The following is a 12132-nucleotide window of genomic DNA, read 5'->3' as shown; positions in this document are numbered from 1 at the left end:
AGGAGACAGAGGCAGGTGGATCTCTGTGAGTTCAAGGCCAGCCTGGTCTACATAGTGAGTTCCAGGACAACTGGAGCTACAGGGAGACCCTGTCTCAAAAAGACCAAAAATAAATAAATAAAATATTTTATTTAGTATTCTTATGTGTATGAGTGTATTGTTTGCATTAAGGCAGGTATACCCATGTTGTGCAATGCCTGTGGAGGTTAGAAGACAGAGTCAGAGCCCCTGGAACTGGAATTACAGATGGTTGTGAGCCACCATGTGGGTGCTGAGGCTCGAACCCAGGTCCTCTGCAAGAGCAGTCAGTGCTCCCAACTGCTGAGCCATCTCTCCAGTCCCCTGTTGTTTTGTTTTGTATGTGAGTGTTGTATGTATATGAATGTGTAGGTACATGTGCCCATGCATGTGGATTTGGAAGCCAGGGCAGGAGTTTAAGCATCTGCCTCCTGCTCTCTGCCTTACTGCTTTGAAACATGGTCCCTCATTAAATTAAAAAACTCACCTGTCAGCCAAGCTGGCTGCCTGGCTGGCTTTCGGGAGCCACCTGCCCCTGTCCCCCAATGCTGCGGTTTCAGACACATGTAGCCATGGTTGACTTTTACGTGGGTGCTAAGGGTTCAAACTCAGGTCCTCACACCTGCAGAGCAAGCGTTCTTACCCACTGAGCTGTTTCCCCAGCCTCCTGTGATGGATGCACAGTTCTTAAATCCCCAAATAAACAATGTGGAATAACAGCCCCTCTGCTTCAGGCACATGTGGAGGGTAGGGGTTGATGCTGGGTATCTTCCTCAATCTTTCTCCATCTACTATCTAGAGAAGTGATCATGACTGAATTCTACAGACCAGACGGTAGGGTACTAGGGAACAAGCACCCAAGGGGTGAGAAGCCTGTGAGTGAGGTCTACAAGAGAGAAACAAGGCAAGTAGCGGAAAGTGCCAAAGAGGATTGCCAAGCACACTAGGGTGGGATTCTCTGAGGAGGCACATCCAAGCAGAGGCCGCAACGAAGTAAAGCCCACAATGCCCTCCACAGATCCTGTCCAGTGGCTGAAGAAGCTCCAAGGAGGAGGAGCCCAGATATCAAGAGAGGAATGGGCAGGGTGGTCTATCCTGAGCAACTGGGCCCAAAGAACAGAGCTTGGCCAGCCAAGGAGCTGGGCGAATTTGTTAGGTCGTACATGTGTTGGACCAGCTTTGGAGTTAGGTGCTCTTATATATCAGTTAAGGGTGAGCAAGTCCATTATCCTATTCTAGTGACTTTTTTTCTGAGACAAGGTCTCACTATGTAGCCCCAGTTGGCCTGGAACTTGCTATGTAGACCAGGCTGGCTTTAGACTCACAGAGATCTATCTGTCTCTAACTGTTGGGATTACAGGTGTTTGCTACCACATCCAGCATAACAACTTTTAAAAAGTTGCGTGTGTTTTGTGTATACGTGTATGGATTTTGAGTGTCCTCCTCAATCTCCACCTTATTTAGTTTTCTTTCTTTTGAGATGGGGTCTCGATGTAGCTCAGGCTGGCCTCAAACTCCTTATGTAGTTGAAAACTAGCCTTGAACTCCTGATCCTCTTGCTTCTCCTTCCCAAGTGCTGGGATTACAGGTGTGCACCACCACATCTGGCTTAACACCTGGGCCCTGGGCAATTTAGAAGCCTCTAATATCAGTGGCACAATACACCAATGTGCCAGCCCTGTGCTGGCTCCCGAGTCATCACAAGCAGAAGAGACAGGGTGGAGCATCACAGGGCTAACACACAGACCACTTGTGCATCAGTGTCCCAAGACACAGCCACTCAGAACTGAAAGGAGGCTGAGCATAATAGGGTCCAGCTGACTAGCCAGGAGAGAAGACCTGGGCAGGTCACCCTGGGCAGGCTCCTCAGTGTTCCCTATTTCTTAAGCTAACGCGATCTTGGCCTTTAAAAAAAAAACCCACAAAAACACAAAACCTGTGTGTGTTTTGCTCGCTTGTATGTATGTGTATGTGGTGTGTGTGCAATGCCCAGCAGCAGGTGATGGAACTGCTATGTGGGTGCTGGGAATAGAACCTGGGTCCTCTGCAAGAGCAAGTGCTCTTAACTGCAGAGCCACCTCTCCAGTCCTGACCTTGGCTCTGGTGGGCTTCCGATTCCATTCTGTGCATTACTGCAAGTCAGGCATTCCAGAACTCAGCCTGCATCCTTCGTACTGTAAAGGGCAGAAGGAAGCCTTCCATGTCAACAGAGGGTAGGCACTGCGCAGCTGAGTTCAGAGCCCCAGGATCCCAACTGGACTCTGTCCTCACTGCAGTGGGTCGCTCAGTAGACTGGCCCCAGACACTCACCCATCCCATCTCTCTATGTCCACTAATGCTGCTCCAGCCACCAGCCATGTTAGCTTATTGTCTGCTGCTGGGCCTGGAACCTAGTACTTCACTCACCTAGGCCAACACTGAGCTACACCCCCAGCCCCACCTATTAATAACTATCCAAGCAGTTACACTCAACACTTAGATGGAGCGGATGGTACCTGCTCTCTGTCCCCACCCCCACCATTTGCATGACATCTCCACTTCCTCTCTGAATTCACTCAGAACATGGCTTGTACAGCAATGTAAGAATCAGGGTGGAAGGAGGCTTGTCTAGCAACACAGAAGCCCTAAGCGGGGTAATTTCCAATTTCAGGATGACTCAGAACAGTGATGCCCACAGGGCAGGAGTGGAAAGGGGAGGCTGCTGGTCTGTGGGGGGTTGTACAGAACTCTCCTCAGCCTGTCTCTTGTGGGGAAGTCCCCTAATTCCAGAGCAGAAGAGGCCATGTACCCCATGAAGGAAACTCACCCGGAATCCTGAAGACCCTGGAGGAGTCTTCAGGACGCGAAAGGGGCTGTTCTACTGTCCCCCCAGGCCAGGACCTTCTAGGGCCAACGGCACAGGAGCATTCAGGTCCACAGGCAGTCTGGGGGCAGATGTGTGTAGGTGCTGACTCACACTGAGGACTGTGCTTACTAAATCTAAGTCAGGAGTACTGAAAAATAAGAAAAGTTAATATCAGCGCTGCTTATAGATGGGCAGGAATCAAGTCTCCTTAGTGGCTTGTTTGGGGAATATAGCATGCCTTATAAACTATTTTGGTTTGTGAAGATGGGCGTGGTAGTGCACACCTTTGATCCCAGCACTCCTGGGGCAGAGGCAGGCAGATCTCTGTAAGTTCAAGGCCAAGCCTGGTCTATATAGTGAGTTCCAGGCCTACACAGCTCAGGCTACAGGGAGACCCCATCTCAAAAAAACAACAAAAAACCAAAACTATTTTGGTTGTTATTTACTTTTCGGTATTTTTCAGACAGGGTCTCCCTGTAGCCCCAGCTGGCCAGGAATTTGCTATGTAGACCCGGCTGGCCTCCAATTCACAGAGATCCACTTGCCTCTGCTTCCTAAATGCTGGGATTAAAGGCATATGCCACCATGCCTGGGTGAGACTGGGTCTCATTATACAGCCCAGGCTGGCCCGCAGCACTTTGAGTACTGGGACTATAAGCACACACCATCTCTCCAGTAGTTAATTAAGTATTAAAAGCATGCACCACATTCATTTATTTTGTGTATGTGTGTTTGTGTGTACACATGCTATGGTTTTTATGTGGAGGTCAGGGACAACTTGTGGGAGTTTGGTCTCTCCCACTATATGAGCTTTGGGGAGTGAATTCAGGATGTCACACTTGGCAGGAAGTACCTTTACTTGCTAAGCCATCTTGTAGGCCTCTTCAGCCTTTTTTTGGTGTGTCTTTCTGAGTCAGGGTCTCCCTGTAGTCCCAGCTGGCCTTGAACTTGCTATGGAGACCAAACTGGCCCCACCTGCCTTGGCCTCGGAGATCCAGAATGCTGGGATTAATGGTGTGCGCCACCATGCCCACCTGCTTTAGAATTTTGATGCTAGCCATCATAGAGAGGCTGCTGAGGGGTCCGGAACTCTTCAGACTTAAGTTTAAGAAGCTCCCCCACACTGGGTGTGGTGGCATATACCCAAATCCCAGCATTCAGGAGGCAGAGGCAGGCAGACCTCTGGGAGTTCAAGGTCAGCCTGGTCTACATAGAGAGTTCTAGAACAGCCAGGACTACAAAGCAAGACCCTGTCCAAAAAATAAAACAATCTTTCACAGGGCCTGATGTTGGAGGCCATCCTGGGCTGAGTTATGAGCTGGGTATAGTGGTTTGTTTATAATCCACCACTGTGGATTCAAGGCCAGCCTTGGCTACATAGTGACTACATAGCTAGCCTATGCTACATAACATCTCCCCACAAAAATGAAAATCCTAAACCCTGAAAGCTCCCAAAAGAACACATGGAGCCCCTCCCTGAAGCCTCTTTACTGACAAACTGGGCTCTGATTGGGGAATTTGTGCTATATGTAAAAGCAGCACATTTTAAAGATGAATTCATACAAATCTACCTTCATTTTTTCCCTGATTATTTAGGAACTTTCCTAAACATCATATATGAGTCTGAGGATCACCTACTCTATAAGCAGGTCTAGGGGAAGAAATGTCAAGAGGAAACAGGTCACCAGCGCCGATGGCCTTCTGCAAAGGGCCACTCAGGCAGCTCTGGGGCTACAAGATCCTCTGAAGGCTCTGGTTATGCACAGCTCTTCCATGGTCTCGTCTGAAGCCCACCTCCTAGGCATATGATACCCCAGGTCCAGAAGACCATTGTGATGGGCCAGCTTGGCTACTGGTACCCTTGAGGCCTTGTCCATTTTAGCTTTTACACTGAGACACAGCCAAGCTGGTCCTGGTAGATGCCTAGCCAGAGGAACAATGAGCACATACAAACCAGATCCCTCCTGAGGAATTATGAATCCAAGGGAAGGGGTGGGGGTGACATCAGGAACTGTGAACAAGTGAGATTTCCTCATTAATTCTCATGTCACTGTGAAGCAACTGAACAGAAGGGGGTTAAACTGAGCAAGAATTTAAATGGGGTCCCTGTAGCCCCAGCTGGCCTGGTACTAAGTAGACTAGGCTGGCCTAGATTTCACAGGATCTGCCTGCCTCTTGCCACCCAAGTGCTCAATGCCTGGCTGAATTTTTGCCTTTTACTTTGATGACCCCAACATGGGAACTTTTGCTCAGCTTCAAGGGTAGCTAGCCTACATGGAACTGGAGCCAGCAGCTTCCCACAGGTCGGGACAGGGCTCAGACCCCTCTTGCACATGGTTACTGCATCGGAAGGCTGGAAATTCCCCAGGCCAGGCAATGAAACCACAAGTGAGGCTGTTGGCTGAATGTAAAGCCTCTTGTGCTCTATCACTAAACCTTGCCATATTTACCATAGTGAGTGCTGTGTGGCTAGACTGAACCTGGCCTCACCCCAAAAGCAGCCATTACAGCCACTTAACATGTTGAAAGCATTTTATCACAGACTCGTCTTTCTACACGTTTCACAAAGAGAGGGAAGGGAACCAAACAAGCACAGCTCTTGGTGCCCCCAAAGTTCTCCATCTAAACCAATTTCTAAATGGTGAACTATTCCATAACATCAAAGCCAGGTATGCTCTGGGGACTGAGGCAGGATTTCTTGAATCCTGGAGTTGGAGACCAGCCAGAGAAATATAGTGAGAGTTCATCTCAAAAACAAAAGAGTCTCCTTCAACCTCAAAACAAAACCACCGCCACCACCAATAAGACAAAACAGACATCACTGAATCTGTGTTCTCAATCTACATGTCCTAGGATCGGAGAAGCTGGGTATGCCAGCCTGTAGTGTTAACAGGCCCTAAACTCCAGGAGATTCCTTCCTTCCTGAGAGGATAGGATATAAGCTAGATGAAGTTGGAAATAAGGACTCTGGATCTTGATGGCAATGTCCTAACCCTTTTGTAGTCCACAAACTCTGTCAAGGAGAATAAAGATACACAGTGAAGAATTCATTGTGTTTATTATTCAGTTAATCACTACCTACCAAATGCTATCCGCAGAGTTAAAGGATTAAGTACATAGGTCTTTTTATTTAAACACTGATTTTTTTTAAATATATACACACAAAACTTAGTTCAGCAAGGCTTCATGATATACACCAATTCCAAAATAAAACAATCAAATGGTCCAGCTGTGGAACACCAGATTCCTTTCATCATCAGCAGGGAAAGGAGAAGGAGAATGATGGAGCCAGAAGAGGTGTGAACATGATCCATCCCAAAGGGCCGCCACCTCCTGGGCCTGGGGGTGATTCAGGCTGAGTCCATCTCCAAAACAGAGTCCAGAGGAGACCCCACCCTGCAGAATCCAGAGGCCTAAGACCACCACCAACTTCAAGGGAGAGAGAAACAGTTTACAGGCATGTGACTACAAAGGATCAAAAGCTGACAGGAGACACATATAAGAGCTCTGCAGCGGCTTACACCTTCTCCACTGTCCTGGGAGGGGGGATGGCAGGCTGCAAACACAGCTCATGGTGAACAGGAACATGACCAACCCACAACCCCGCTACTTGTGCCACTGCCCCCCCGTGGACACACGAGTTGAGAACGAGGAATTAATTTTAAGAGCAAACAAAATGAAAGGCCACTACTCTCAACTCCCACTTGACTGCAGGAATGCAGTTGGGCTTGGGAAGCCAAGGGAGACCAGTTTGGATGCTAACTGCTCCTCAAGCTTTCCTGTTTAACACTTGCTGGCTCTGGGGATTTGTGTGTCTCTGGGGACAGAAAGAGCAGACCACACCTGAGACCTGGAGGTCAAGTATTTTGACATCCCTACAGCTGTATCTGCCAGGTGTGTGGAAACTACAACTATTCCCACTGCATCCGGCTGGTGTCCCTCACTCCCACGGGCCTTACAAATATTAAAGCTGAATGTGCCGAGGCTTCTGGCCTAGACCAAGCAGGGGAACACCCAGACCCTCTGTTTCTGTCTCCTTTCTCTCCCCATTTTCTCCTCCCCTGAGGGAAAATACTTGTACAGGACAGGAGACATTTTGGCTGAAAAACTCTGGACTGTCTTTAACTTATTTTAAAACAAAACATAAAAACATCACTCGTAGGAAACCCTTGAAATAAGGAAAAAGGCACTATGAAAAACAACATCCTCATAACAACACCTGAAGGGAAACAAAGTGGAAGAGGTGCAGGTTTGCAGTCCTCAGGAAGCCACAGGTGGGCAGCACACCTCCGTCCCCAACTCTGATGGAGTGCCTTGTCCTGGGCTTGGGATGGAAGCAGGATGCCCTCAGGCATTTCTGGCAGAAACCAAACCAGGAGACCCCAGGTGCCCTGGCCCTGCCTGCTCCTTTTTGTGTGTATATACAAAGAACACTGTTCTTTCAGTCATTTCCACTAAAACAGACATTTTGCATAGAGAAAATACCAGCCCACTTGGTTTCTTTTCTTTTATTATTGGCATCAGCTGGGACTATATGTGGCCTAAATGTCATGCACTGAAGGACAGGAGAAAAAAGGAAGAGAAAAAGGACACAGGAAGGGGAACAGGAGCAGCGGTGAGATTCTGTAATAAAAACTCTTACTTCAATAGGTTAAGTTTTGGCATTTTTTGAAATCCAATACCCCCTTTCCCACCCCCCAAAGTTCCAACCAAAGTGCGGGTCAGCAGTGGACCCAGCCAGGTGTTCCGAGCGCCCTCAAAGGCTGTAGCAGCCTGTGGGGAAATTCTTGTGTATGTTTTCAACTTTTCACTTTCTTTAAATAATCTCTTTTGCTTGTTAGACGTTCCGGTTCACAGGGGTGACATAATTGCGGGGAAACATGCCGGTCTGCCCGTGGCAAGCCCCCTTCCACCAATTGGGGTCTGAGTTATCCATGACGTGGATGAAGTCTCCCCGGCGGAAGCCCAGCTCACCATCCTCCTGGGGGTCAAAGTCAAAGAGGGCCTGGACGTATGTTGGCTGCTGCAAAAGAGCAGGGGAAACATGGTGTTCTGGATCTTGTTGGCTGCCTGGTAAGCTGGATGCTCACACGTGGAGCAAGCACATGCAAACCACTCCATTTCCTGAAGCAGCCTTCCAGCCCAGTTCCCTTCACTCTTATATGTTCTAAGTTCACTCTAGTGGGTTTGGTATAATATTTCACCATTGCTCAAAAGCACAGGGCACATCTATCCGGCTTAGGTGGCAAGTGGGCTGTGTTACCAAGTGGAAGACAGCAAGGGCACCTGGCGCATGTGCGTCAGTTCTGTTATTAGGTTTAGAAATGTTTGGAATCCTGTCACTTAGGTTCTACAGGGTCAAAGGTCAAGAGTGTCAATAAATTGAGGTGGCACAGACAAAAGTTCAAGCTACTATGTGCAGATACCATTCCCTAAAGGCTAGCCTTGGGACAGAACATCTCGCCATGCTAAGTACCATCTCTGTGTTTTTTGTCTTTGTTTTGGTCTTTTTGAGACAGGGTCTCCTTGTAGTCCCAGCTGTCCTGGAACTCACTATGTGGACCAGGCTGGCCTTGAACTCACAGTGATCCATCTGCCTCTGCCTCCTGAGTGCTGGGATTAAAAGCATGCGCCACCACACCAGGCTGTTTTTGTTTTATTTTGGGGGGGACAAGGTTTCCCTGTGGCCCCGGCTGGCCTTGAACTCATAGAGATCTGCCTGCCTCTGCCTCCCAGGGCTGGGATTAAAGGCGTGCAACCAACTCCCCAGGCTTAAGCACCATCTCTGGAGACAGGTGATAAACCAGCACAATGCCTTCCTTCCTACTAGAGACAAAAGCATCTAAACACCACTCAACTCCTTCAACGTGGGTTTGGGGAAACTCCTGGAGGGACAACACAGGAACTCTGAAGTAGCCTGTAAAGCATCTAAATCCCACTGCAGACCTTCAAAGTGAACTATGGGTGGCACCTGGAATGAAGCAGCCCCGTGAAGGGTGTGCATGCTCCAGGAGCTCTTCCTCTGACTTGCTGGAGTGATTCCAAGCTTGTTGGCACAAGGATATGGCTTACCTGTGGCACCTGTTCTATGTCCCGTAGAAATATCTGCTGGTTCCTTGACACGGATGTTGATCTGTGGTAATCTACCAGCTCATTCAAAGAATTGAACTTCACCACCCAGAGGAAATACTTCCCAGCTCCATCTCGGAGCACCTTGAAGTGCTGCACATCATTTCCAAACCTGAGGAGGCACAGAGAACATGTGTGAATGAGCCATAGGGCGCTGTCTGTCTGTCCAGGTCTGTCTGTTCATATAGGATGTGCCTAGAGAGCCACATCTTCACAGCTTAAGGACTCAGCAGCTGCACAGCAACCTGCACCCTGGCTGAAGAGAGCTGAGAATCACTTGAGCATTCCCCGGACCCCTCTATAAATAATGGTCTCAAGCTACAGGAACAATCCCTACAGATGTCTGTAAGGTAGGAGTGTCCTGACCTACTGTATGCTTATGCCCTGAACGGCACCCACTAACACAGCCTACTTTACAAAGACTTTGCCCCCTCCTCCTTTTTTTGGTCTTTTTGAGACAGGATTTCCTTGTAGCCCCAGCTGGCCTTAAACTCAGAGATCTGCCTGCCTCTGCCTCCCAAGTGCTGGGATTAAAGACCTGTGCCACCACGCCTAGCAAACTTCACTCCCTTTTAAAAGTTATAAAGAAAAAAGCAACACCAGGCATGGTGGCACATGCCTTTAATCCCAGCACTCAGGAGGCAGAGGCAGGCGATAGGGATCCTCTGTGAGTTCGAGGCCAGCCTGGTCTACAGAGTGAGTTCCAGGCAGCTGGAGCTACAGGGAGATCCTGTCTCAAAAAGACCAGAAAAAAGAAAAAAAGCATCGTGACATTCAAACACTATAGCACCAGTACTCACTATGTAGGTCAAGATGGTCTAGAACTCAGAGAGAGAGATTACAGGCATACTGCACCACAACCTATCAAAGCTATGCTTTCCAAGCAGGAATTTTCATTTTGTTTTCCATTTCCAGGGGAAGATGGTCATAGAAATAAACACCCCAGCACTGAACACACTCTCTTTTGCACTGACAGACTGGCTAGTGTGATCAACTGGTGCGGCCCACAGTGACATCTGGACAGGACAGGAGCTCAGCGAGGGCTCTACTTTCTGTTCAGTGCTAAGCCCTCAAAGGTACTCTGTTCCAGGAATGAGTCTTCACCAGTCTTAAAAGCATAATGAAGGGCTGGAAAGATGGCTCAGAGGTTAAGAGCACTGGCTGCTCTTGCAGAGGACCTGGGTTTGATTCCTAGCACCCATGCGGTACCTAACAACCCCCCGTAACTCTAGTTCTTGGGGATCTCACGCCTCTTCTGACCTCCTTGGGCACTGAGTGACACAGGTGCACTTACACACAATCAGGCAATACACCAAAAAAATGTTTTACGTATATGAGTGTATTGCCTGCATGTGAGTGCAACTGTGTCATGCAATGCTGCGGAGGTCTGAAGAGGGCTTTGGATTCTCCTGGAACTGGAGTTAAGGACGGTTCGTAGGCCATGTGAGTGCTGGGAATCGAACCCAGGTCCTCTGTAAGAGCATCCAGTGCTCTTAACCTCTGAGCCATCTCTCCAGCCCACATAAAATATTTTAAAAAGAATAAGCTGGGCATGGTGGTGCATGCCTTTAATCCCAGCACTTGGGAGGCAGAGGCAGGTGGATTTCTGTAAGTTCAAGGCCAGCCTGGTCTATAAAGTGAGTTCCAGGACAGCTGGGGCTACAGAAAGACCCTGTCTCAAAAAGACCAAAAAAAAAAATAAATAAATAAATAAAAGTATAAAGAAATCAAACACTTCCTAAAGATAATCCAGCAGGTGGCAGCACCGAGCTCCAAGAGGGAGTAGGAGACATTTGTGCTTGCCAACACTGTAGTGTCCCCCCTTATCCTTGGAGCATTTCTCCCAAGAACCCCCCAGGGCATGTCTGAAACCACAGATATATCAAACCCCATACCCACTGTTTTTCCCTATCATGCATAGAATCTGATAAAGTTTAATTTTCAGTAAATGAAACAATTGTAGCAATATCCTGACAAAAGTTATTTACAATGTGTGACTTTCTGTGAGACCCTGACCCTAAGTGACCCATCTATAACAGAACAGAACATTTACACCTAAGGCTCATGGACCAGTGGAGCAAGGGTAGAGAGAACACTAAGGCATCTCTCAACTCTCATCAACGAGGCTCCCTTATGTGACAGAGAGCAATCAACACAAAAGGCCACAAATGGCCAAAAAGTATGCAGAGTGTGGGTCCTTGGACAGGACTCCTATATTAAACTCCACCGACCCAGGGCTCAGGGACAATTTTGGAAGAGGAGGGCAGAAAGAGTTTAAGAGCCAGGGGAGGAGGTACATGACAATCAGGAAACAGTCTTACAGGCTCCTTGGGAGCCTGAAGAACTTAAAGCAAAAGTGTCAGCAGGCACAAGACCCGTGCAAACTCAAGCAGACAAAACACCAGCATAGAACTGGGGAAATGGGCAGCAGGCCCCAACCTTAGCTGAAGAACTACTGGCAGCTGATTACTGCTGGGTGAGAGAGAGCTGATCTTCTTTAAGAGACTCCAGAGAGGCTGACTAAACTCCAGTGGATGAACTTGCACTGGGGGATGTCTGGTTACAGTAACTTGACTCGACAGACCTTAACATATGACAGAAAGTGTGAAATCCAGTAGGCAGACTATGGGTGTGTGTGTGTGTGTGTGTGTGTGTGTGTGAAAGAGAGAGAGAGAGAGAGTCTCCCTGTAGCCCTAGCTGACCTGGAACTTGCTATGTAGACCAAGCTGGCCTCCAACTCACAGAGATCCTGTTTTTTAAGCAGAAGAAACATGGATGGTCAAGAGCATACTGACAGGGCCTGTCTGGACTGGGCATGGTGGTGTACACCTTTAATCCCAACTTTCAGGAGACAGAGGCAGGCAGATCTTTGAGTTCCAGGCCAGCTGGAGCTATCTATACCCAATAAATCAGTTTGTGAAGTACTACAAATCTCATCTGAGGGGGCTGGAGAGTTGGCTCATGGTTAAGAACACTTGCTGTTCTTCAAGATGACCCAGGTTCAATTCCCAACACCCACATGGTTGCTCTGTCCTCTTCCAGCCTTCGAGGGTACCATACACATACCAGTAAACATACAGGCAGTCAAAATACTTGTATAAAAATAATCATTAAACACCCCTTACTCCTCTCATGCCTTC

The 12132-nt window shown here is 48.3% G+C and overlaps 1 protein-coding gene across 1 annotated transcript in view; it reads right to left on the bottom strand.

The window, feature by feature from the left end:
- Positions 1–5904: 5904 nt before the first annotated feature.
- The window catches only part of Grb2 (growth factor receptor bound protein 2), an 81533-nt gene continuing 75305 nt past the window's right edge, over positions 5905–12132 (bottom strand). The window contains exons 5-6 of the mRNA XM_008831413.2: positions 8936–9104; positions 5905–7886 (exon numbers count right to left, since the gene is read on the bottom strand). Of these exons, the coding sequence (XP_008829635.1) occupies positions 7701–7886; positions 8936–9104 (355 nt within the window). The 3' untranslated portion in view covers positions 5905–7700. The remainder of the gene's footprint in view (positions 7887–8935; positions 9105–12132) is intronic.

This window comes from Nannospalax galili, unplaced genomic scaffold (assembly GCF_000622305.1).
Source record: "Nannospalax galili isolate Female #2095 unplaced genomic scaffold, S.galili_v1.0 scaffold634, whole genome shotgun sequence".
In the NCBI taxonomy this organism is placed as follows: domain Eukaryota; kingdom Metazoa; phylum Chordata; class Mammalia; order Rodentia; family Spalacidae; genus Nannospalax; species Nannospalax galili.
Note: the sequence above shows the minus strand (reverse complement) of the source record. Positions and strands in the feature narration are given on the sequence as shown.